This window comes from Sus scrofa, chromosome 11 (genome assembly GCF_000003025.6).
Source record: "Sus scrofa isolate TJ Tabasco breed Duroc chromosome 11, Sscrofa11.1, whole genome shotgun sequence".
Classification (NCBI taxonomy): Eukaryota; Metazoa; Chordata; class Mammalia; order Artiodactyla; family Suidae; genus Sus; species Sus scrofa.
Genome location: NC_010453.5, coordinates 22,006,190 through 22,034,083, shown reverse-complemented (window position 1 = coordinate 22,034,083; position 27,894 = coordinate 22,006,190). Strand labels below are relative to the sequence as shown.

The following is a 27,894-nucleotide window of genomic DNA, read 5'->3' as shown; positions in this document are numbered from 1 at the left end:
TGGAGAAGACAGTATAGCCTGTTTGTGGTGGTTGAATTCACAGTTTCAAGAATCTGATCTCTTAAATGATATAAAAATTATTTCTGTGCCATCTGTTTCAAAATATGCTAAGGCTCACTTTATTTTTTAAAAAATCTTATTGTACTATAATTGACATACAATTTTGTGTTAGTTTCAGGTATACAGCAACATGAATCAGTTATACATTCTTTTTCAGATTCTTTTCCCATTTGGGTTATTACAGAGTATTGAGTAGATTTTCTGGGGCTATAAGTAGGTCCTTATTAGTTGTCTCTTTTATATATGGTAGTATATATATATATGTGTGTGTGTGTGTGTTAATCTCAACCTCCTAATTTATCCCTCCCTACCCCACAGCACTTCCCTTTGGTAACCATTTGGTTTGAAATCTTTGAGTCTGTTTCCATTTTGTAAGTTCTTCTGTACCATTTTTTATTAGATTCCACATATTAGTGATCTCATATGATATTTATCTTTCTCTGACTTTACTGCACTTAATATGATAATCTCTAAGTCCATCCATGTTGCTGCAAATGGCATTATTTTGTTCTCTTTTATGGCTGAGTAATATTCCATTGTGTATATGTACCACATCTTCTTTATTCATTCCACTGTCGATGGACATTTAGGTTGTTTCCATGTCTTGGCTGTTGTAAATAGTGCTGCAGTGAACATTGGGGTGCGTGTATCTTTTCAAATTATGGTTTTCTCTAGACATATGCCCAGGAGTGGGATTGCTGGATCATAAAGTAGTTCTTTTTTTTTTTTTTTGCTATTTCTTGGGCCGCTCCTGCGGCATATGGAGGTTCCCAGGCTAGGGGTCCAATCGGAGCTGTAGCCACTGGCCTGAACCACAGCCACAGCAACGAGGGATCCGAGCCGCGTCTGCAACCTACACCACAGCTCACGGCAACGCCGGATCCTTAACCCACCGAGCAAGGGCAGGGATCGAACCCGCAACCTCATGGTTCCTAGTCGGATTCGTTAACCACTGCACCACGACGGGAACTCCATAAAGTAGTTCTGTATTTCATTTTTGAAGTAACCTCCATACTGTTTTCCGTAATGGTTGCACCAGTTTACACACACACACACACCCCAGCAGTGTAGGAAGGTTCGTACAAAGCCTCACTTTAAACCACTCAGTTTATTTCACACCTAAATCGCTTTTATCAAACACACACCAAAAGACCAAAAAAAAAAAAGGAGTTCCCATCATGGCGTAGCAGAAACGAATCTGACTGGGAACAATGAAGTTGCTGGTTCAATCCCTGGCCTCGCTCAGTGGGTTGGGGATCCAGCGTTGCTGTGAGCTGTGGTGTGGGTCGAAGACGCAGCAGCTCAGATCCGGCATCACTGTGGCTGTGGTGTCGGCTGGCAACTGTAGCTCCAATTAGACCCCTAGCCTGGGAACCTCCATATGCCTCGGATGCGGCCCTGAAAAGACAAAAAAGACCACACACACACACACACACACACACACACACACACACACCGTATTAAGACCACACACACACACACACACACACACCGTATTAAGACCACACACACACACACACACACACACCGTATTAACCCCTACCTTGTGTGTGAACGAAACTCACAGAAACCTGCTTTCCTTTAGTCATCTATGTTCTTATTTTAATCTACAGAAAAAAACAGCAAGTTCAAATTCTAATTTCTTTCTTTGTGTAAATACTGAACCTGAAGAAACATAGGCATATTTTAGAATGTGTTCATTCAAATGTACGTATGTACATAGACGTACGTACGTATGGAGTTCACTTTTTCCTACCTAACTCAGTTGCTGAATGGATTGCACCGGGAGACTAAGGTTGTAGGGTCAGTTGCTGATTGAGTACGTCGCCTTGGATTTTTTTCCACAAACATAAACTTTGCTCTTACTACAGGAAACTGGGGAAAAGAGCTTTGTATAAAACCATTGCAGGAGTTCCCGTCATGGTGCAGCGGAAACAAATCCGACTAGAAACCGTGAGGTTGCGGGTTCAATCCCTGGCCTTACTCAGTGGGTTAAGGATCTGGGGTTGCCGTGAGCTGTGATGTAGGCCGGTGGCAACAGTTCCAATTAGACCCCTAGTCTGGGAACCTCCATATGCCAAGGGTCCAGCCCTAAAAAGACAAAAGACCAAAAAAAAAAAAAAAAAAAAAATTGCAGCAGCAACTGGAAAAAATAATGTAGGGGTTTATGCTTCCTACTGGTATTCAGCCTCAACAAAGATGTCTGCCAAAGCAAAATTTAAAAAGATAAATGGCCCTCGGAGTTCCAGTCAGTCGTGGCCCAGTGGTTAAGGAATCCGACTAGGAACCATGAGGTTGCGGGTTCGGTCCCTGCCCTTGCTCAGTGGGTTAAGGATCTGGTGTTGCCGTGAGCTGTGGTGTGGGTTGCAGGCACGGCTTGGATCCCGCGTTGCTGTGGCTCTGGCGTAGGCCGGTGGCTACAGCTCCGATTAGACCCCTAGCCTGGGAACCTCCATATGCCATGGGAGCAGCCCTAGAAAAAGGCCAAAAAAAAAGACAAAAAGACAAAAAAAAAAAGACAAATGGCCCAGATCATCATATCAACAGTTTAGCAAAATAAAATGATTTTGTCCATCCTTCTTGAATATGCACCATGGCCATAAGTAGTCTATGTAAAATCATCCATGAATGTTGATGATGCAGAAAACATTTTTATAATTTATTTTGGGTTCATAGTGGTAGTCTTTCTGTGACTAACCAGAGTTACATGAAGAATAGCCTAATGCCCTCATCTTTTCTAGGAGGTATAAGCTATAGAATAAGTGACTGAAAGGTAAAGCTGCTTTTAAATAGAGCTAGCTATGCAAGTAAAATAACTCATAAAGCCTGCAATTCTATAAAGCATCAGAACTGTCTCTGCCCACATCTTGTTTAGAAACCCCTTTCCTGTGTGCTAAGTTTTTTGTCTTTATATATTAAGACCAGCTATAAAAAAATCTAGGTTAGAATTGAACCAGGTAATGTTATATTTAGAAAAAGCATATAATGCTTTCTTCCCTCCACTAATAGCAAGAAAAAATTATTTTATTAAACTAATAAGATGATATATATTCAATTCTTAATAAATCTAGCCATAGGCTCTGTGTAAGAGAAAATTTGCTTGTTGCCAGCTTCATGTCAGTGTTCAGAATTCTCCATCAAATGATAACAGAGAGGAAGCCTTTTTATCAGTCATTGGTTTAGAAGTTTGGGGAGCTTACAGAAGTAGGGGTTGAATGTCTCTTGAGAGGACTGGTAACACAACTGACAAAATTGTGAAAAGAGAAAATCTTAGTATATTTACTGTTTACGCTCAGCATTTTATCAATGTAGTAAACACATGAGCATTAATGTTTCTGTTATGAAACTGAGTTAATTTTATGAACAGTAATTTTTAGCAGTTTTCCTTTTTCTTTTTAAAGAATTTGACCACAAGGGTAAAACTTGTGTGAGACTTTTGTAAGTTTTCAAAACCAAATTCAATTTTTTTTTTTTTTTGCTATTATTATTTTAGGGCCACACCTGTGGCATATGGAAGTTCCCAGACCAGGGGTTGAATCGGAGCTGCAACCACCGGTCTACACCACAGCCGTAGCAACACCAGAATTGAGCCGAGCTCATGGCAACACCGAATCCTTTGTTAACACTGCGCCACAGCGGGAACTCCCCAAACCAAATTCAATTTTAAAATAAGGGATACATGTCAATCCTTTTTTTTTTTTTTTTTTTTTTTTTTGGTCTTTTTGTTGGGTGCATGTCAATCCTTAGTGAAGAGAAAAAGCTTTTGCATTCTATTAAATACTTGATTATGAAAATATTTTTAATCCAGATGTGTATGATATGATTTGAGAATATTCGAGGACTTGGCAGTCCCCAGTCCCCCACATGAGCCACCACACGGAATGACTGTTTGGCTCGTGTTCTCTCACCCAGTCGTCCCTCTGGCTCACAGGTCTCTGTGGAATTCTGTGGGCTCTTGTGGTGTGTGGGGGCGCCACAGGAAAGCAGAGACAGGAGTCACTTCCCTAGATGGGCGGAGAGTATAAGCAGCGAGAATCCCTGGAAATAGTACTTCGGCAGAACCCACCTTCTGTTGATGGAAGGGATGGGGAGAAGAGGTGGACGGTGACCTCTGAATGCTCTGAGCGAACCGGTGATGTCAGAAAGCTCTCTGAATCCTGTCCAAGTGGATCCACCTCACACAGAAGTTTATGAGGGTGGTTGTAGATAAGTGTTGGACAAAGTATTTAAAGAATATGGAAATCTAAACTAATTCCTAAAGATTGTGGGCAAAAAGGAGCCCAAGTTTTACTGTTTAATGTTCTCTGAATGCATTAGCCTATATGGCCATTGAGGTAAAATAACGCATATGGAATAACCTAGAGCTATATAGAAAATCTAGATACAATCAGCCAAAAAGGTCAAGGCGGTGAAAAATTGGATACTAGCTTCAATCAAAGAGATACAATGAAGGAAAAGAGAGGAGTAAGTTTTCTTCGGTTGCAAACCACTGTGCGGTTTGTCTGGATGTGACCCTATCTTTTGGGAAGAAATATACATAAGCACCTTGAATTATGTTTTAATATGATGGGGAAAGATAATTTTTGAGACTATTTAATTTTTAATAGTTTTAATTTTAAATTAGTTTTAGCTTTAAATAGGTTATGAGTTAATGTTCTGCTCAAATGCATTTTTTTTTTTTTTTTTTTTGTAAAACTTAGACACACATTCTAGTCACTGCTGCTTAAAGTCATAGATGAGAGACTGGTTTTGAATGCCCTAAGGTTTAACTCCAAAAAATATTTTGACTACATCTAAAATTCAGGGAATATTTAAAATCTGATGTATGAATAGTTACCCCAAACTGTAAGCTACCGTATTTTTAATGCGTCTTTTGGTACTGTGGTTAAAGTATAATTAGTTCTAATTAGCATTTCCATGAGCATTACACATTTTACCTGCAGCTGAGTGGCATTTAGAAAGAAATTTTCTTATCCTTGAAAACAACAGATGAGATCAGAGAAAGTGCTTTTAATCTGTCGTAGCCAAATATCCAATATTCCCCATCAGAAAAAGAATGAGCACAGATTCCATGAGTCTTGATTTTAAAATCTAATCAGTGAAGCAGAGAATTATTAGAAGTTGTGTTTATTCAAATAACTTCCATGCATTTCTGTCTAGTGAGGGTGCTTCAGTGATTACAGCAAGTACAATAGCAGCTAAAATGGACTGGATACAATACTGTGGGACAGACCGGTTATTAAATGGGGGTTTTTGTTCTGTTTTTTGCTTTTTTCACCTGAAATGTAATGGCTGTGTAATATTAGATAAGTTAGAGATTTACAGTATAGTGAGTCACAATTTTTAAAGGTTACACTACATTTATAGTTGTTATAAAGTATTGCCTATATTCCCCATGTTGTACAAGATATCCTTATAGCTTATTTTATACCCAATAGTTTGTATCTCTAATTCCCATCCCCCTAAATTTCCCTTCCTCCCCCCAGTATGTGTGTTTTTGTTTGTTTGTTTGTCTTTTGGGGGCCACACCCATGCCATATGAAAGTTTTCAGACTAGGGGTCAGATCTTAGCTGGAGCTGCCAGCCTACACCACAGCCACACCAGTTCCTTAACTCACTAGGCAAGGCCGGGGATCGAACCCTCATCTTCATGGACACCAGTCAGGTTTGTTACTGCTGACATGATAGGAACTCCCCTACTGGTGTTTTATAAAGTGTTAGTTACTAAGTGTTTTGTAATATTATCTCACTTATTTCTATTATTATAATCATTTTTTCCCGTGAGGGCACCAAGGTGTTAAAGAGATTGATTAACTTGACCAGGGTAACAACTAGTGGTATATATAACTGGACCTTAAAACCAGAGTCTGGGTTCAGACCCTGCCATACCATGATACTGTCTTTCTAAGGTAAGCATTATTCAGAGTCATTCTGTATGCCATAGTTTGCTTTACTCTCCATTTTTTGTTGTTGCTTTTTTTCGTGTGTGTGTGCGCGCGCGCGTCTGTGTGTGTGTGTGTGTGTGTGTGTGTGTGTGCTTTTTAGGGCCACATCCAAGGCATATGGAAGTTCCCAGGCTAGGGGTTGAATCAGAGTTGCAGCTGCCAGCCTATACCACAGCCACAGCAATGTCAGATCCAAGCTGCATCTGCAACCTACACCACAGCTTATGGCAACACCAGATCCCCAACCCACTAAGCAAGGCCTAGAATGGAACCTGCATCCTCATGGATACTAGTTGAATTCATTTCCCCTGCACCACAACAGGAACTCCTCCAGTTTTTTTAATGCAAAATTACTAGCATGAAACTGAATACAGAAGATATTTCTTATTACTTTTTTGAATACAGTTGTCCCTGGGTAGCCACATTGGTTCCAGGACTCCCACAATCCCCTGCAGGCACCAAAATTCATGGTTACCATTTTGTATAAAGAGTTCTCATTGTGGCACAGCGGGATGGGTGGTGTCTCTGCAGCACCAGGCCAGGGATCTCGGCCCGGCACAGTGGGTTAAAGGATCTGGCATTGCCACAGCATAGGTCACAACTGAGGTTCAGATCTGATTTCTGGCCTGAGAGTGACATATGCCGCAGGATGTCCAAAAACAAAAAATTTACATTTAGCTGGACCTTGTTATCTACGAGTTTTGCATCCTCAGACACAGAGGACTGACCGTATAAATTACAAATACTGTTTCTAGTCCTTTTGATAGATAAGCTTTCATCCCCCAGGAATCATACCAAATTATTTAGGCTTTCTACTTTTCTCCGAGTATGGATAAGGGTAATAAAGTGGAAAGTTTCTGGAGTTCTCACTGTGGTGCAGTGGATTAAGAATCCAACTGCAGCTGCTCAGGTCATCGTGGAGGCGCGTCCCACCAGCGGCTATCTCCCATGCGGTGGGTTAAAGGATCTGCTGTTGCTGTGATTTCGGAGAGGCAGCAGTGGGTGATGGCTTGAAGTGGCATCCTAATTCTCTGCTCAGGAATCGAACCTGGGCAGTCTGGATGAAAACCAGGAATTCTAGCCACTAAACCAGCTAGAGGCTAGAAGTAGAATTAGCCTGATTCTTGCTCCTGTTGAAAGCGAGAATGTTTCAAGGAGGCTGACTGCGAAAACAGGTATAAAGTTATTGTTAGAAACACAGCACAACATGTGGGAGAGCACAGAAATACAGAGTATTATTCTGTTTTTCTGAGGCAGAAGTAAAGCTGTAATACACACCCAAAGGAGAGGGTGCAGGCGTCCCCCTGAATGAGGCGCACACCAGAGAGGTGATTTAAATGACTTCTGTAGGGTCTTTGTCTTCCTTGGGCCAGTTAACTTGTTTTATCTTTCACCCCCACCAGATCTAGGGCCCTCCCCCGATCTGCGTGCACACATTTTGGCCAAGATGGATTTCAAAGCAGAACATGATGGGAAGGTTATCCAGACTTATTATGGCCTGGCACCGCCTCCCTTTTTGACCCAGAGGCATCTCTCTGCGCATGCGTAGTTGGGGGTCTCCCTGATGCTGAGGATGGGGAGTACGTGACTTCTTTGTTCTGCCCCAGCGGGGCTCAGCCCCTCTTCTGGTCCTGTCATCACCATTGTCTAACAAGTTCACAGAAGGCGAGTAGCAGTTATTTGCCTTGTGCCTGTTGTCATTTCTGTCTTATAGTAGAGATGGGTGGCTGGTAGTAAGTGTCTTTCCCGGAGTCCACCTAGCTCCTGTCTCAGGAAGTATAAATACGAGGCTAGTTGCCGTTGTCTGTCCCAGAGCCCATCTATCTCCTGCCTCAGCTGCAGCTGTGGCTTGGATTCGATTCCTGGCCCGGAAACTTCCATGTGCCTCGGATGCGGCCGTAAAATTAAAGAAAAGAAAAATTCTTAAAGATAAAACTTGTGTTTTTGTCATTCATCATCCATTGGAATTTATGGTAATTTCATTTCTAGCATAGAAAGAGTAGCTACTTAGTCATGTATTGAGAAGTAATAAATGGTCTCTGATTAGCTAAACTTTTTTTTTCCTCATGTGTTTCTACTTTATTTCCTGTGCTAAAATATGGACTGGGCGATTTGATTAACAGGAAAAGCATAAGCAGTAAGGGGTTTTTTACGTCAACTGCTGTTGCTTCCTTCTGCCGCATCTTTCCTTTTTGCCTGCCCCGCTTCTTCCCCTTCCCCATCGCACACACACTCACACTGCAGTCCAGACTTTCCAGGGTGAAAAACAATTGGCTTTAATGAGATGGTGAAGAAATTATGCCTGACTCCGACTAAAGAAAAAACACATTGCAATGGATAAGTTGCAAGTGACCAAAATTTATAATTACTTGAACACTTCAGGCAGTGCAAAGCTTAGATACTGGTTGTTGCACAAAACTCACAAGAACCAGCTGTGTGTGCTTCTCCCTGACCCCCTTGCTCCCGTTTGGGCATCTGTAGTACTTGCCTGCAACCAGAGCATTGGTGACTGCGAAGTGATGCTACTGCTTAGGCTACATGTATCCACTGAACATGCTTTCAAGTTCAGGATAATAAGGAAAGAATGTGAGAGGAAAGAAAGCTACCTAAGATAGTAAAAATGCTCTGGGCATCGGTAAGAGAATTATTTTTTGGTCTACTGAGCAGAAATTCTTTGTCATTAGCCAACAGAGCTTAAATAGATAACTCTCTGGAATGTTGATGGTTTATGCTCTTCCTGGAGAAGTGAAAATTAAGGGATTGACAGTCTTACAGGGTTTCAATGAAAAATAAAAATTAGGCAGCAATTAAAAAAGAATACCAAGACACCTATAAAATGTCTTTATTACACTGCCATTTATTTTACCTTATTCAGTACATACCGAAACCTTGTGGGTGTCTATTAATTTCTAACGAATTAACAAAGTCCATTGCACATCAGCATTCCGTCGCTAGGTGTAGGTTCCTCTGGACAATTTGCTAACAAACATAATGGGCATATTTTGGACATAATATATTTTCTTAAATAGCTATAAATAGCTTAAATGGGCATGGAGTTCCCTTGGGGCACAGCAGGTTAAGGATTCGGTATTGTCACAGCAGCAGTCTGGGTTGCTGTTGTGGCACTGATTTCATCCCTGGCCTGGGGATTTCCATATGCCACAGGCAAGACCAAAAAAAAAAAAAATTTAAAAATTAAAAAAATAAAATAAAAAAATTTTTTAATTGAGGTAGTATATATTTACCAAAATGAAAAGACATCTGGATTGCTTCATTATTATTTACGAAGCAGTGATGTAAGTGAAGAGCACGGGACAAGGAATCTTGTGGGGGGGGTTCCCCCTCTCTGCCTCTGACAAGCTCTGTGATCATGAGGAAGTCACCCTTATACTGGGACTTAATTAGCAATTTGAATTATATTATTCTCATGCAGAAGACTTCAACTCAGTGTTAAGTCTTTCCTTAAGAGGAAGCTGTGAGGTTGAATCCTGAAATTGCTAGTTTTATAAAAAGCCCAAACCAAACAGATTGCTGTATTATATAGGAGATATAGTCAACTCTTAGTCCGAGCACCAGCTGAAAGGCACTCCCCTAAGAGCAGTCTAGGAGAGCCCGTCAGCCAGCCCATGGATCTCAGGATGGTGGCGTGGGATGGCAGGTGAAAATTGCTGGTCCTTCCACAAATCCGCGTGGTCTTGATGCCAGTTGGTTATGATGCAGTTGTGTCATAGCTTTCCTGTTTCTTAAATCTTTGCTGCTGCTTTGCTTCGAACAAACAAACAAAAGGCCCCTGGGATACAGGTATATAGATCAGAGGGCTGCTAACTAGTGGCCTGATAGAGTTAGTGTTTGTGTTTTTTGGGTTTGAGGGGTTTTTGTTTTGCTTGGGGAGAGAGGAGGATTGACCTTTTAAAAAATTGTATTATATTGGCAGTGTTTAATAAATGATTTCACATAAAAATCTGACTCTGCATTTTCTTGCTCAGTTGGAAGACCTGGTGGTCGTGGTCTTGCTTTCCTGCAGAGTAACAGTCAGCTGGTGCTGAGGGCTTGTTGCCCATGGCTCTGTTTCTCCACAGCCCCCACCTCTCCCTGTTACTCTCTACTGTGCTACAGACCCGTGTAGACATTCGTTTGTGATCCTTTCGCGCTATCCAGTAGAACGACCCGCAGGGTCAGAGGTGTTCAGTATGTGTATGTGTTACCCAGTGTGTGAACAGTTACGATGACGGGTGTTCCTAAGGAACTGGGGTTTTAATTTCAATTAACTTTATTTTGGTCTTTTTTTTTTTTTTGCTATTTCTTTAGGCCGCTTCCGCGGCATATGGAGGTTCCCAGGCTAGGGGTCGAATCGGAGCTGTAGCCGCCGGCCTACGCCAGAGCCACAGCAACGAGGGATCTGAGCCGCGTCTGCAACCTACACCTCAGCTCACGGCAACGCCGGATCGTTAACCCACTGAGCAAGGGCAGGGACCGAACCCACAACCTCATGGTTCCTAGTCGGATTCGTTAACCACTGCGCCACGACGGGAACTCCTCAATTAACTTTAAATCGTTGTGTATTGCTAGTGGCTACTGTGCTGGACAGTGCAAGTAGATAATGGACTTTTTTCCTTTATTGGGTATTTCCTACAGAGTGAAAATTAAACCTTAATTTATTTTACACTCTCTTCTCTTAAATGCCAGATCTAAAGTGTTAGCATTTATTACTGTAAATCTTAGGATTGGACAACCAAATTACCATCCCTGATTAAATGCAGGAGCCGAGGAGTTCCCGTTGTGGCTCAGTGGTAACGAATCTGACTAGGATCCATGAGGACGCAGGTTCGATTCCTGGCCTTGATCAGTGGGTTAAGGATCTGGTGTTGCCGTGAGCTGTGGTGTAGGTCACAGACGAGGCTCGGATCTGGCGTTGCTTTGGCTGTGGCATAGGCTGGCAGCTACAGGTCCAATTTGACCCCTAACCTGGGAACTTCCACATGCCATGGGTGCAACCCTAAAATAAATGCAACCTAAAATTTTTCTTTCTCTCATCCTTTTTTTCTTATCTATCAGCACATTTAAATTGCATGCCTTTTCTAGGCCCTAGGGATATGAGCAAGGTCCCTGTTCTCATGAAGCTTACAAATAATTAACAAATATTTGTAAGAGATACTTAAATTACTTAATTTTAATATGTAATATCTATAATTATTCTAGTAGTCCTGCCAGATATATTTTGATTACTTATCAATTGCAAATGTTAAAATTTTTTCGAATCCACATTCTGACTAACATTTACTACTGTTACTATTCCTCTGAGAAGCTCTCTTTGTCCTGGTAAAAGTTGCTATAAATGTCTTAACACTAGGCATCATTAGAACATTTTTTTGCATTAGTCAGTCAGCTCAGCACACACCTGGGTATTACCTCACCTGGACTTTCTCCCAGCCTTCTGCCCAAGCTGGGCCTTCTGAAACTTCAGTTTTCGTTGTCTGACTTTGGGCCAAACGTGTGTGCTCTCGTCACAGGACGTTCCTGTTTCTACTTGCTGGGAGACTTTTCGCTCTCACCCTGCAAATGTCAGCCTCCTTCTCTCCTTGGAAGGCACCGTTTACCTCCTTCACTGCTTTACTCTCTCTCTTTCAAAAATGAAATCAACATCTTGAGAAAATTGACCTTCTTTGGTGAAAGCTGTCATTTTAAGAATAGCATAAATTGTAGTCAAATGCAGCTAGAGGAGTTCCCGTCGTGGCGCAGTGGTTAACGAATCCGACTAGGAACCATGAGGTTGCGGGTTCGGTCCCTGCCCTTGCTCAGTGGGTTAACGATCTGGCGTTGCCGTGAGCTGTGGTGTAGGTTGCAGACGCGGCTCGGATCCCGCGTTGCTGTGGCTCTGGCGTAGGCCGGCGGCTACAGCTCTGATTAGACCCCTAGCCTGGGAACCTCCATATGCCGCGGGAGCGGCCCAAGAAATAGCAACAACAACAACAACAAAAGACAAAAACACACACACACAAAAAAAAAATGCAGCTAGAGTACAAAGGATAGATGAGAGCTAAAATAATGATATTTACATTATAAAATGACTTCTACATTGGCAGTTGCTTATGGAAACATTCGTCACTGTTTTTGTGGTTAAATTTTATAGTCGATAACCAGATGAGCAAGGCAGTATCAGGGTGTTTCACTTGGGCAAGAGAGTAGTCGCCATGTATAAAATCAGGCATTTGTTAATATGGGATTTGGCCTTTCCTTTGTGATCTAGTTGTCCAGTAAAGGTGTCATTTGTTGATTTGCTTAACTGATATTTATTGAATTACTTTTACATAAGAGGCACTGTACTTAGCACCAAGGTAAATGAAGGATCTACTGACTAAAATTTGTAGACCTCTCTTCCCCAATCTGCCAACAGCTTAGAGCAATAGAATTTGACTTTTAATGAATTTTAATTTTGAAAATATACTAAAGACTTTGAGAATTGAATTCCCACTATAGTGCATGAATCTTAGTAAAGTATAATGAAGATCTTTTTAAGTAACTTTAAGAAGGATGATTGTGCACCAGGATTTATAGCCTACTGACCAGTGATATTTGACTTAATAGGCATCTTTTTGTCAGTTTTACAAAGGAGAAAGTGCTCTTCTTTGCCTGTGCTTGTGCGTGTGTAGAATTGGTCGAGTTGAAAGATTAATGAGCATCAAGGAGAATTACTTTTTTTGAGATACAGTTGATGCACAATATTACGTAAGTTTCAGGTGTAAAACAAAGTATACCCAAATTCACCATTTTTAAAGGTTATAGTCTGTTTATAGTTATTATAAGAGAACTGCTAATTCTGAAATAAACTCAATGAGCTTTTCTTTTTCTTTTTTTGTCACATCCACAGCATGTGGAATTTCCTGGGCCAGGGTTTGAACCTGCACCACAGCAGTGACACCTGAGCCACTGCAGTGACAGTGCCAGGTCCTTAACCCACTGCGCCACGAGGGAACTCCCTATTACTACTTCTTGAAAATAACACCATGTTTTAAATTTTTCCGAAAAAGTTAAGAGCCGTTTTTTTAATGGTTGTGATAGTAAAACTTTTAGCTTCCTCAGAGTCCAGCCTGAAACTTTGGGATGTAGTTTGCTGTTCAGCTGTACAAACCAAGTATTTCCAAATTATGTTGTTTTTTTACAAGCCCAGCTAAACCATATTTTGACTTTGAAGCCATGTTGAGGTCAGGGCTGTTGAATTTGGTGCATTGTTGGGTGGTGAAATGGAGTTGCAAATTGTTCTGACACTTCATGAGGTCATGTTAAATGAATTATTTAGTGTTAAGTAAAGAACCCTGCTAAATTATTTTAAACTATTCAGATTAATTAAAGTATTTTAAGATTTAGTTCTTTAAAAATGTGTTACATTTTCAGTCCATAGTTTAACCTTTTGAGTTTTGAATCATAAGGTAGCCTCCTTTAATTAAAATAAAACCCTTAGAATTGACTTTCGAAATTTATAATAAAAAGGTTAAATTTTATATGAGCTCTTTAGTTTTGAAAAGTTAAGTCATTGTTTTCCTTTATATATTTAAAATACTAAATACTTTGAGGATGCAAATGGCATGGCACTCAATGGATGATAAGATTGGCTTTTAGAACTGTTGCATTAGAATTGAAAGGAATGTATGCCACATAATCCTGAATCAAGATGCAGTGGTTGGAAATAAATTCTAGTATAAGAGCATGACAAGAATAAGCTGCCGTCTATAAAGACATACTTACCTAAACAAACTGAAACCCCAAGGAATTTTCAAATTGTGAAGTAATGGAATAATCATTTAGCATGGAAGGAGGAAGCTAGCTCATGCCTCCCTGCTTGAATTGTGGAGTGAGGTGATTGAAACAGGAAAGATAATTTAGTGGCAGCATAACAGGTAGATTATCATTTAGAGAGAACAGACCCCTGAGAAGTGATTGCATTAAGGGATAGGGCTAAGGTTAGAACACAGAGAGGTGTTCAGAAACAGACTGCCACTTAGTTAAGTAAGTGTTGTTTTTTTGGTTTTTGGTTTTTTAGCTCAAAGCATTACACATGCTTGGTTTGTCTACTTCTTTGTAAACATTCTTCTATCTATTTTCAGTCACTTTTTCTCTCTAAAGGTTTATCTCTTAGTCCCTTTGAGACATCTCAATTCGGAGGAGTCATTTCTGGCCAGTTTTTTTTTTGCCTTACCTCTTTATAAACAGGAACTGTCCTGCTTCTTTGCAGCACACGGTCAGTAGTCATAATACCAACCCCGTCCCTCCTTAGTCCTGCAGATAATTGGTTAGAGATAAACATTTGTTTAACAGTTGTCTTCCACCAGAGCCAGTTTTTTCTTCACAGAGATAGGTGCCCAGTAAGCATATGACAGATGATTTCCAGTAAGAGGGCCCTTCTAAAGTCTGGTTGTAGCACAGCTGCAGCTGGATGCAGACGTGGGAGAAGGGTGTATTAAGCTGGAGAGATATGCACAGAATAGATCCCAGAGGGACATGCAGTCATGGAAAGGAGCTTGTGTGTCCCCCAAGAACAGTTACGAGGCCATTGAAGGGTTGTAAGCCCAAGTCCACCTCTGGGTGGACGTCTCTCTTCTAGAAGTCTAACTAGTGCCGTCTTCCTTGTTCATAGAAAGTTTATTTAGCACATGAAAAACAAAGCACATACAATTTATGTGTACATATACAGTAAGTTTCTAAAGACATTTCTAGAGTACTTTTTTTATACTTCATAAAGTAATGATTTATGTATTTAAAGAATATATATGACTTATAAATAATTAGAAGAATTAAAATATTTATATTTTAATACAGAAATGACTGTACTCGGGTGGTACAGCGGGTTAAGGATCTGGTGTCACTGCTGTGGCTCAGGTCGCTGCTGTGGGGGTGGGTTCAATCCCTAGCCCGGGAACTTCTCCATGCCAAAGGTGTGGCCACAAAAAAATAAATAAATAAATAAATAAAATAAATAGAAAAACAATTGGTAGATATCTAATATCCTCTGAGGAATTTGGTATTATGTACCAGAAAATAGGCAGAAATAAACAGAAATGACTTCATCCAAGGAATTAAATCGTAAGAATGTTGTATAAGCAGGTACCTTTGTTTTTATTCCCTTTGAAAAAATTTCAGATGAAAACTATTTTTAGTTCCTATTCTGTTGAATCAAAGAATTTGAAGTCCCATTAAAAGAAGTAATACATGATAAATGACCAATTTTTTATGGCTTTCAAACTAACCTTCTTTTAGTTTGATATTTCTTTTTCCTTTATGAAAGTATACTTCCTTATCTCATGGTAAAAGTGATAAGATGCCTAACAGAAATTTAGAAAACATGCAGAAATCTTAAATGCATTCATTCTGATTTCTTTCTTCTCGTCTTTCATGTTAGTTCCACTCTCTTTACGAAAAAAAAAAAAAAAAAAAAAAAACTTTTTTTTGTATGCATCAAGTAAGTCAGTTTTATGACATGGTTTTCAGTTTCTTTGCTGTGACTATTATATCCCACTGGTTTCTTTTGGGTTCACTTTACTTCTTACTGAAGGAAGTCCTTGAATAGTTCTCCCTATGGGGATCTCTGAATGTTCAACTTTGTTTTTGTACAAAGATACTTTCCTTCTACTCTCATTCTTCAATTATAATTTACCTAGACATGCTTGGCTTTTTTTTTTTCCTGTAGTGCTTTGAATATAGTCTTATATTCTGATATCTTGCTGATGAGAAGTCTAAAGGTACAAATGATACCTTTTGTCCTTTAAAGATAGCCTCTTTAGAAAGCTGTGCTTTTTTCCTCTTAAAATTTGTTTTATTCGCTGCGCTCATAAACCAAAAGAATTAATCTAATTTTAAAAATAAGAAGCAAATGAAGAATTCTCTTGTGTCACAGCAGGTTACGGATTCAGTGTTGTCACTGCAGCAGCTTGGGTTGCTGCTTTGGTGCAGATTCAGTCCCTGGCCCAGGAACTGCCACATGCTGGAGGTGCAGATACATACACACATAAATAAAGAAATAATTGAATGTGAGTCACTGGACATGATACTGTTTAGTCCAAAACAAAATCTTCTCAGACGTATACTAGTTAAAAATGTTATGTTTTACTGTATGTAGTGTCATATATTTATTTTATAGCTCTTTTGCAGAAGTGGTATTTTTAGTTACTTTTTAATTTTTTTTTTTTTTTTGTCCACGCCTATAGCATATAGAAGTTCTCAGGCCAGCAGTCAAACCTATGCCACAACGGCAGCCCAAGCCACTGCAGTGACAACACCAGAACCTTAACAAACTGCACCACAAGCGAATTCTAGTTATTTTTTAAGTTTAGTTGGCTAGAGTCCTCCAATAGTTGTAGACAAGTGCTGTCCAGTAGAAATTTCTGTGATGATGGAAATGTTACTTGCCTGCACTGTCCAGCAAAGCAGCTGCTAGCCGCTGGGATCCTGAGGGCAGGTGTGTCATCTTTTTATCATATATTTCTCTCTTACCAAATGAGTAGAAGTTTTGAATTAATACCTTCATTAGTTTTAGACCCTGTAGTTTAATTCATTTTTACATGAAGATTTTTTTTTCCAGGAATTTAAAACTGATTAGCTTCTTCATTTTAAAAGTTACCTAGGTTTGACTGTATAGTGTAGATTTAGAAGGACGTTGTAGAATTAAAATGAAATGGTTTGTGTGTTTAGTTTATGATCTGATTTCTATATTGGAGTCATACATATTCAGTGTGTTTTTGAAGAATTAAGGCCAGTATCTTCCTTTCATATTAAGTACTAGATCTTGAATAAGAAAAACAACAGGAATAATTCATAAAGTTTCACTGTAATAAACACGTTTGTTAACAGTGCCTTCTGTTTTTCAGATTACAAATAGAAGAATCTTCTAAACCTGTAAGGCTCTCACAACAACTGGACAAAGTCGTGACAACCAATTACAAACCTGTTGCTAATCATCAATACAATGTAAGTCTTCATGTCTCTTTTATTCTATTCCATCTTGACTATCACAGACTCTTAGGTTTCGAAAGGACCTCAGCAGTCGCACCCCGTGCTGTCAGGTGCTTGCATTATCTAGACTAAGTGAGGAATAATATAACCATTTGCCAAGCATAGAAAGAAAGTTCACTCTGTAACCTAAGTCACACTGAGAAGAGGGCAACCAGTTTTCAAATGCCTCTTGAAAAAAGTATTCCAAAGAAATAAAACACCTCATTTTTCAGTGTTGCTAATGTTTTAAATCAGTATCCTTTTTTTTTTTTTTTTTTTTTTGTCTTACTAGGGCCTTACCCACAGCGTATGGAGGTTCCCAAGCTAGGCGTCCAATTGGAGCTGTAGCTGCCAGCCTACTCCACAGCCACAGCAATGCCAGATCCGAGCCACGTCTGCAACTTACACCACAGCTCGTGGCAATGCCGGATTCTTGACCCACTGCGCGAGGCCAGGGATCAAACCTGCAACCTCATCATTCCTAGTTGGATTTGTTTCTGCTGTGCCACGATGGGAACTCCTAAATCAGTATCCTTAAAACTATTAGCTTTGTGGTTGCCAGAGGGGAGAGGGAGGAAGTGGGATGGACTCAAGAGTCTGGGGTTAATAGATGCAAACTATGGCATTGGAATGGAGAAGCAATGAGATCCTGCTCTATAGCACAGGGAACTATATCTGGTCACTTGTGATGGAACATGATGGAGGATAATGTGAGAAAAAGAATATGTATGTGTGTGTGACTGGGTCACTTTACTGTACAGTAGAAATTAATAGAACACTGTAAATCAACTGTAATGGAAAAATCATAAATATTAGCTTTACTATTTTTTCTATACCTTTAGAACTGGGAGTTTTTAATGTTTCGACAGAAAATTTTAAAGGTCATGAAACGATGGTAATTTTTCCTATTGATTATTAAGATTGTTTTGCATAGTTTCAGCTTTCACAAGCATTTTTATGAACTCACACTACCATGCACAGTGAGGACTGCCGTTCTATCTATACTTAAATATTTTTTATTGCAGCATATCTTACATTTATTATATCTAATATATACAGTATATTCTGTGTGTGTGTACCTATACATACACAGATACATAGTACACAAATATATTGTATACATGTTATGTGTACCCTTGGCCAGATACTGTTCTAACTACTTTAACTACTTCTGTTATCCTTGTTTCACAGAGGAGGTAACTGAGCCACAAACAGGTTAGCTTAGTTGAGGTCACACAGCTCAGTAATTAACTAGTCCAGGTGTTGAAACAAGCAGTCTGGTTTAGAAGCCTTACTTTTTTTTTTTTTTTTTTTAATGAAAGTATAGTTAATTTACAATATTGTGATAGTTTTAGGTTTACAGCAAAGTGATTCAGTTATACGTACATATATACTTTTATTCTTTTTCATCAGAGGTTATTATAAGATATTGAATATAGTGCTTTGTAGTGAATCCTTGTTGTCTACCTGTTTTATGTATAGTAGTGTATATCTGTCAATCCCACACTCCTAATTTATCCTCCCTGCCTTCCCCTTTGGTGACCATAAGTTTGTTTTCACTATCTGTGAGAAGAAGCCTTACTCTTAATGAACCACTATACTGTGTGGCTGCAGGCATTAGCAGTACTAAGATGGCTGAAGGTTTTGGGTCTTGAAGTAGCGGCAAGGTAAGGAGAAATGTGATGATTTTCTGAAAGTAAAAGAAAGCCTCATTTAAGTCAAGTAGCAAATAACAGTTGGTGCCTTGTGTCCTACTTTGTTGCTTAAGATTCCCTTTGATACTGAGTTTAGGAAGAAATAAACTCCCTTTAAGACTAGCCTTAAGTTCCAGGCTTATTAAGTGACGCAGAATGGTATCTGCCAAACTGCTACTTTATGGTATTTGATATTCTCATAGTGCTTTTATGTGAAGGGTAGCAAATGCAGATGCCTCCGGGGCCAAGCAGGCATCTCTCTGAACAAGATACTGAAGTTCAAGAAGGTAAATGCCAGGAATGGTGATTACCGGGAGTGCATGTGCTCCTTCTGAAGACACAGATTTTAAGAATTGCTATACTGTGTGGATTATAAATCAAGCAAGTCAAAATTCAGCTGCATCCACCCAGGCTTCTGTTTTACAGCCTCTGGTGATGCTTCAGGAGAAAAGTAAACTAAAGGGGATACGCAGGGTAAGTGGGGGCAAACATAAGTATCACATAATCCAAGAGACATATCTTTATGATGTCTCTTAATGGAGACAAGTGGCTAGACGTGTACTACTTTGTCCTCGTCTATTCTAGTCTTTTCTACTCTTAGAAGAGAATATATACAACTTCTCCGAGCTAAGTGAGAATAGAGGAGTAAAGTAGCATAAATCTTAATTCTCTTTGCCTTTCTTCTTCATCAATAGGCTTCTCTTGTAGCCCCGGACTAGCTTTTTTCTTCCCTTTAGGCCAGGCTACTGTATACCATTTCTACTCTTGCATACATTGGTTTTGCAGTGAGGACAAAAAAGACCACACTTTTTGTAAGCTATAAAAAAATATACCTTCACGGAGAGAAGTGTGGTCATTTGTGTCCAAAGCACTATGTAAGGGTACAGCCTTTGATCTGGCAGTCCTATATCTAAGAATTTATCTCAGTGAGACAAGTGCCCAAAAGTGTATAATATGGCAACATTTCTCTCTATTGTTTAAGATAGGAAAAGGTTGGAAACAAATGTCCAAAAATAAGGATTCGTTCAGTCCTTCTAACCACTGTTATTTTTTGATGTTAGGTGCTAGAGTGATTTTATCCTAGCGTTCTTCTTGATGAAATTTTTTCGAATTGTTGAGGTTGTCACCATGAGCATGTATTGTCTGAACTGTCCGAGTGGGCAGCAGAACTTTTCCGTTGAGATGGATAGGGAACAGTGTTGGCACTTGGCCATGCCAGTGTCCTGCCACAGTTACATGATACATGTCTTCTCTCCACAACAACAATTTTTTAATGCTTGCCTTGTGCCTGAAATTACCTACTCTTAGTGAACCAAATAGATAAAATTTCTGTCTTCAAGGAGCTACTACTTCTTTCAGTTTCTCTGGTCATGCCTTTTCAGACCTCAGTTAGGGTATAATCTATATTTCCTTTGACTTAGTCAAATTTGTATATTATAAATTTTTTTCCCCTAAATTCCACTGCAGGAGTCACTGTTGTTGTACTGTTGCATCCATTATTCCTTAGGTCAATCAAAGCTGCCACTTTTGCTGATATCAAAGTCCTGACCTCTAATTCATATTCAGAGCGACATTGATCCAATATTGACTTGGCAGATATAGAAGATAGATTCCAAATGTCATGTTTTTAGAATGTTTTCCATTTTTCTCTTTTTACTGCTAAAATAAATACAGATACATTGTATTTTGAACTTGTTAGGATATAAAGCTATCACATCCACTTTTTTTTATTATTACTCACATGAATTTATCACATCTGTAGTTGTATAATGATCATAACAATCTGATTTCACAGGATTTCCGTCCCACAGCCCAGGCACATCCCCCTACCCCCCAAACTCTCTCCTCCGGAGACCATAAGTTTTTCAGTGTCTATGAGTCAGCATCTGTTCTGCAAAGAAGTTCAGTCTGTTGCTTTTTCAGATTCCACATGTCAGTGAAAGCACTGGATGTTGGTGTCTCATTGTATGGCTGACTTCACTTAGTGTGATAGTTTCTAGGTCCATCCATGTTGCAAAAAATGCTGCTATTTCGTTCTTTTTAATGGCTGAATAATACTCCATTGTGTATATGTACCACATCTTTTTTTCTTTTTTTTGTCTTTTTGCTATTTCTTGGGGCACTCCCGTGGCACATGGAGATTCCCAGGCTAGGGGTCCAATCGGAGCTGTAGCCACCGGCCTACGCCAGAGCCACAGCAACATGGGATCCGAGCCACGTCTGCAACCTACACCACAGCTCACGGCAACGCCGGATGGTTAACCCACTGAGCAAGGGCAGGGACCGAACCCGCAACCTCATCGTTCCTAGTCAGATTCGTTAACCACTGCGCCACGACGGGAACTCCTGTACCACATCTTCTTGATCCACTCCTCTGTCGATGGACATTTAGGTTGTTTCCATGTCTTGGCTATTGTAAATAGTGCTGCAATGAACATTGGAGTACATGTGTCTTTGTGAGTCGTGGTTTTCTCTGGATAGATGCCCAGGAGTGGGATTGCTGGATCAAATGGTAGTTCTATGTTTAGTTTTCTGAGGCATCTCCATACTGCTTTCCACAGTGGTTGCACCAATTGACAATCCCACCAACAGTGTACTAGTGTTCCTTTTTCTCCACACCCTCTCCAGCACTTACTGTGTGCAGACTTTTTGATGATGGCCATTCTGGCTGGTGTAAGATGGTACCTCAGAGTGGTTTTGATTTGCATCTCTCTAATAATGAGTGATGTTGAACATCTTTTCATGTGTTTCTCGGCCATCTGTATGTCTTCTTTGGAGAACTGTCTGTTTAGATCTTCTGCCCATTTTTTGATGGGATTGTTTGGTTTTTTTGGTATTGAGCTGCAGAAGGTGTTTATAAATTTTGGAGATTAATCCCTTGTCAGTTGCATCATTTGCAAACATTTTCTCCCATTCTGTGGGGTGTCTTTTTGTGTTGTTTAGGGTTTCCTTTGCTGTGCGGAAACTTTGAGGTTTGATTAGGTCCTATTTGTTTATTTTTGTTTTTGTTGTCAGTACTCTAAGAGGTGGATCAGAGAAGATGTTGCTGTGGTTTATGTCAGAGAGTGTTTGGCCTGTGTTTTCCTCTAGGAGTTTTATAGTGTCTGGTCTTATATCTAGGTCTTGAATCCATTTTGAGTTTATTTTTGTGTATGGTGTTAGGGAATGTTCTAATTTCATCACTGTCATTTTTAATACGGCTTGTGATTCCCCGTCTTTAATGATGATTCAGTCAGGCTTGCTCATGGAAGCAGAAGCAACTCTAGATATTTCAGTCAGAACGGGACTTAAAGTAGAGAATTGATTACAGGTGTTTACGAAATGAAGCACAAAACAGGAGGGCTGGCATCGCCGAGGGTCAGAGGGGTTGGTTACCAGTGATGAGGATGCTGCTGCCAGAGGCGCTCCCACAGCCCTCCCTCCTCTTTCCTTCTCCCCTTGACAGAGCCCCAGCTGGAAACAAGCTGCTGGCAAGGGAGTCTTGGAAACATGGCCTGCAGGTCCCCTGATGCCACCACCACCTCCAAGGCCAGGAGCCGAAGGCTTGTTGAAAATAATTTGACATAGTGACCCTTGACCTCTGTGTCATATGTTAAGTTGTATTAGCTATTGCTGGTTCGAAGCTATCATAGTTTGCAATTCATTTAGAAACTAAGCACGCTGGATTTCCTGTTGCGACTCAACTAAGAACCCTAGTAGTATCCACAAGGATGCTGGTTCGATCCCTGGCCTATCTCAATGGGTAAAAGGATCCAGCAGTTCCACAAGCTGTGGTGTACATCGCAGATGTGGCTCAGATCTGGTATCGCTGTGATTGTGGTATAGCTCTGTAGCTGTAGCTCGACCCCTAGCCTGGAAACTTCCATAAGCCACGGGTGTGGGCCCTTAAAAAAAGACAAAAAAAAAAAAAAAACGAAAAAACTAGACATCCTAAATAGGAGACTGATCACTGTATTTTGGTTTTGGGTTTTTTTTGGAGGGGGAGGATTCTTTTTAGGGCCGGACCTGCGGCATTTGGAGGTTCTGAGGCTGGGGGTCGAATGGGAGCCGCAGCTGCTGGCCTTCAGCACAGCCACAGCAACAAGGTATCCGAGCCATGTCTGCGACCTGTACCACAGCTCACGGCAACACCAGATCCTTAACCCACTGAGTGATGCCAGGGATCAGACCTGCATCTTCATGGATACTAGTCAGATTCATTTCCACTGATCCACGATGGGAACTCCTAGACCTAAGGTTTTTAAAAAGAAATAGGAGTTCCCGTTGTGGCGCAGTGGTTAACAAATCTGACTAGGAACCATGAGGTTGCGGGTTCGGTCCCTGTTCTTGCTCAGTGGGTTAACAATCCGGTGTTGCCGTGAGCTGTGGTGTAGGTTGCAGACGCGGCTCGGATCCTGTGTTGCTGTGGCTCTGGCGTAGGCCGGTGGCTATGGCTCCGATTGGACCCCTAGCCTGGGAACCTCCATATGCCACAGGGGCGGCCCAAGAAATAGCAAAAAGACAAAAAATAAAATAAAAAAATAAAAAAATAAAAATAAATAAGAAATAGTATCTTCTTGCCTCTGTTATGTTCTCCTCCACCCTCATTCCCCTTAGCCAGCTTGAAAAAAAGATTTCTCTTTCCCTTTTTTCTTATCAAGAGCCTTTAATCTGAAAGTGATAGAGAGTTAGAAAAACTGAACTAGAAAAAAAATTTTTTTTTATTTTTCTAAAAATGGAGTTCCCGTTGTGGCTCAGTGTTAATGAACCTAATTATCCATGAGGATGTGTGTTCAATCCCTGGCCTCACTCAGTAGGTTAAGGATCTGGCCTTGCTGGTGTGAGCTGTGGTGTAGGTTGCAGACAAGGCTTGTACGCCACAGATGCAGCTTGGATCCAGCATTGCTGTGGCTGTGGCCTAGCCTGGCAGCTGCAGCTCCAATTTGACCCCCAACCAGGAAGCTTCCTTCCATATGCCACAGGTGCGGCCTTAAAAAAAGAAAAAAAAGAAAAAAGAAAATTATTGTTAGAGGGAATAGAACTGTTATGTACCAGCTTGAGGTAAACCCCCAGGAACCAAAAGGAAAACTTATTTAATGCATGCTCTGTTTTCTTCTGCATGGCAACTACCTGTGTTAGTTTTCAGAACTAAGATTATTGGGAACTAAGATTTGTTTGTTTGTTTGTTTGGCTTTTTGTTTTGTTTTTATGTATATGTATAAATTTAGACTTTTACTGATGAAAATAGATGCCTGCAGGACTGTGTCTAAAGGCCTTTCAGCAGTATTTGCCCACTGTAATATATGGCATAGAGTAAGAATACTGCATGCTTTGTCCATTTGAATTTGCACACCATGGGCTGATCAACTCTAAAAAATTAATTTCCTCCCAAGAGATAACGACACACTAGGCAGAAATAGAAGCTTTGGGGGTGAGGGAATCTTTCATAAGAATTTAAAATGCAAACCGTGATATTCAAGGCTGTCGTGCTCACTTCAAAAGTTAAAATAAAAGCCTCCACAAAGGCTGCCTTGACAAAGCAATCAAAGTATTTCTGCAAACAACAATCTAGAAATTTACAGACATCTGTATTATAATGTTTTAATTGGCAGTGGGTGGCATTTATAATTTTAGTCAGTGATTATTGTTTCAATAATGACGAGTGAACAGCTCTATACCACATCCACAGTGGATTTTCAGCATTTGGTTGCATTCTAGTCTCGAATAATTTGTTTTCTCTTTCGAAAGTAAAATGGTATGTGATGGATTTCTTGGACTGTAAAAATTTGTAATAAGGTTCTTTCCAAATTGACATTTATTTTTGTGCAGCGGATTATGTAGTAGTATATGGTCATTGGGTTCCGATGTAAGATCAGTAATTAAAATTCATGTAATATAAAAGCTATTTCTAGTCCTATAACTATCCTACTAATATTTCGTGGTGGCTGCTAACAAGTTAGATATCTGACTACTTTGAGTGTTATTTCCTTACAAAGTCAGTGCAAAACTAAATGCCCAAAGAGCTAAAATGAGAAGTAGCATTATCTCAAAACAGTACTCTTCTCCTAGATAGACTAGTTAATATTGTTGGTAGTTTATTTGTAGAATTAATTTTATTTGTAGTACAAAGCTGTAATTGTAACAGTAAGATTGCCGTTTCTACTGTTTGGTGTAAAAAAGAAAAGATACCTCGGGGACCTTAGTTTTGTCTTGAGTATAAGATTAGTTATTAGTAACTTAATGATCATGGAAATCGTTTCAATCCATTTTCATAATTACACAAACGTTGGAGCTACCTGACACCACAGAACAGAATATAGGTTATGAGCCTGTCTTGGACATTATCAAAAAAGATTTAACTTTTTGTAGTGCTCTACTTCAAAAATTTTGTTTTACCGAGTTCCCACTGTGGCGCAATGGGTTAAGAATCTGACTGCAGGAGTTCCCATCGTGGCAAGTAGTTAACGAATCTGACTAGGAACCATGAGGTTGCGGGTTCGGTCCCTGGCCTTGCTCAGTGGGTTAAGGAACCAGCATTGCCATGAGCTGTGGTGTAGGTCACAGACGTGGCTCAGATCCTGCGTTGCTGTGGCTCTGGTGCAGGCCGGTGGCTACAGCTCTGATTAGACCCCTTGCCTGGGAACCTTCATATGCCGAGGGTGCGGCCCTAGAAAAGGCAAAAAGACAAAAAAAAAAAAAGAATCTGACTGCAGCATCTCAGGTCACTGCAGAGGCATGGGTTTGATCCCCAGCCTGATGGATGCGCTGGGCTAAAGGATCCTGCATTGCCACAGCTGCAGCTTAGGTCACAGTTAGACTCAGAGTCAGTCCCTGGTCCTTGATCTTCCATGTGCTGTGGGTGTGGCCATTGGAAAAAAAAATTGTTTTACAACAATCTTTTCTGTAGGTAATCCTATAGGCACAGACCCTGAGGGCATTAAAGAGATGTTTCCAGTTTACTTTTTTGTTTTTAAATAAATGTAGAATTAAATTTCTTTAAGAAAGAATATTTCCATTTTTGTCATTGCTGGGGGGTTTTTTATGTCTGTTTTCAGGTTACACTTCTTTTTTTTTTTTTTTTTTTTTTTTTTTTTTTTGTCTTTTTGCTATTTCTTGGGCCGCTCCCGCGGCATATGGAGTTTCCCAGGCTAGGGGTCTAATCGGAGCTGTAGCTGCCAGCCTGTGCCAGAGCCACAGCAACTCGGGATCCGAGCCGCGTCTGCAACCTACACCACAGCTCACGGCAACGCCGGATCGTTAACCCACTGAGCAAGGGCAGGGATCGAACCCGCAACCTCATGGTTCCTAGTCGGATTCGTTAACCACTGCGCCACGACGGGAACTCCAGGTTACACTTCTAAGTGTTTTTATTTCATTAGTCAAAAAATAAAATTAGGCTTCCCTGTCCCCTGGGTTATTGAGCCATTGATAGACATGGTTAATACAGAAAATAAGCATACAATTCTAGTCTCTTGTCACTCTAATTTAAAGTAGGAAAGCACCAGTGTTAAGCGTGGTATTTTTGAGATCAAAGCATGTAAACCAAGATTTTTTAAATTAAATTTAAAGTTAGATTTTAAATAAATTTTTTTTTAAAAAATCTGGACTTTCAGGCTGCAAACTAAGTACAGTTGTAAACTGAGAAAAATATGACATATTTCAGACATTGGTCCACAAAGCAAGACTTAAAATATTAATCTCTTGGGAGTTCCTGTTGAGTAGAAGCTCAGCAGAAATGAATCTGACTAGTATCCATGGAGGATGCAGGTTCTATCCCTAGCCTCACTCAGTGGGTTAAGGATCCGGCGATGCCATGAGCTGTGGTGTAGGTCGCAGATGCGGCTCGGATGCTGTGTTGCTGCAGCTGTGGCATAGACCAGTGCCCCCTAGCATGGGAACCTCCATACTGTCATGGGTGTGGCCCTAAAAAGACATATATACATATAAATATGTATATGTATGTGTGTATATATATGTGTGTGTGTGTGTGTGTATATATATGAATCCCTTTAAGGTGTTCTATGATTATCATTCCTCTTTTTAGTCCAAAGACCCTCCTGCTTGGAGTTGTGGGTTTTGTCCTGGTGTTATCATGCTTTCTTTCTCCACATACAGACACTCTCTTAGTTCTGTCCTACTTTTGACCCAAGAGAAAGAAAATTCTCCCTTGAGTGGCCCTCAGGTCCAAGCCTTTGCTCTTGGCTATCCATACAGCCTCCTTTCTTGAAGAATTGGGGCAGACTCTGTACTTCTGCCTTTGTCCTTAATGTGCATGTTTTTTCACCTGTTTTTCCATCTTCCGCACATTGAGCAGGCATGAATTTTCCCCTTGGTCATGGATTTTTCTGGTCTCTTCCTCTCCAGTCTTAAATCCAGCTCTTCTAGTCACTCTGCTCTTTAATAATTCCTTCACAGCTGCCCTTAGTTGCTTTCTTTCAGGCTCTTCCCACCCAGAAAATCTTGAGGCTGGCTGGATTTCATTCCTCCCCAACAATATAATCTGTGCTGTACATTTGCACACTTTTTCAGCATCCTAGTCTTGCCCTGGGGAGCTCCATGGTTCGCTTACTACATTACTGCTGTTACTGTTACTTTGACTGCGTTTAAAATGCCCAAGACCCTCGGTATACCTACTAATGCACAAGCTCTAAGGAGTGTCTTTTAAAAGAGAGTATCTTATTTTCCCCATATTTTAGTACAATACCGAGTACATCATCCGTGCTTCATCTGTTATGGAGAGAAATGGATTTTGAGTTTTACTCCCAAGGTGTACATATCACAAAAATTAAGACATTTTAATTTGGTCCTTTCTCCACGTCTCCTAATTTTATTAATCGAAAGGCAGATACCCATTGTTGTCAAAGTTTCCTCTTGCAAATTATAGTTTGAAAATTTCTGATTATATGTAAAATATATTTTTGGGAGTTCCTGTTGTGACGCAGCAGAAATGAATCTGACTAGTATCCATGAGGATGCCAGTTTGATCCCTGGCCTATCTCAATGGGTTAAGGATTCGGTGTTGCCGTGAGCTGTGGTATAGGTCGCAGATGTGGTTCAGATTTGACATTATTGTGACTGTGGTATAGGCCAGCAGCTGCAGCTCCACTTCCGCCCCTAGTCTGGCAACTTCAAATGCCAAGGGTGCAGCCCTAAAAAGTAAAATATATATATATATATTTTTTTTTTTTTAACTCTTAACACCAGTAGAAATTAGACTTTATCTTTTTAAATCT

The 27,894-nt window shown here is 40.2% G+C and overlaps 1 protein-coding gene across 1 annotated transcript in view; it reads left to right on the top strand.

Moving 5' to 3' along the window:
- Positions 1–27,894, top strand: part of GTF2F2 (general transcription factor IIF subunit 2) — a 157,512-nt gene that overhangs the window by 110,838 nt on the left and 18,780 nt on the right. Inside the window, 1 exon segment of the mRNA NM_001243628.1 lies at positions 16,865–16,964. Coding sequence (NP_001230557.1) covers positions 16,865–16,964 — 100 coding nt within the window.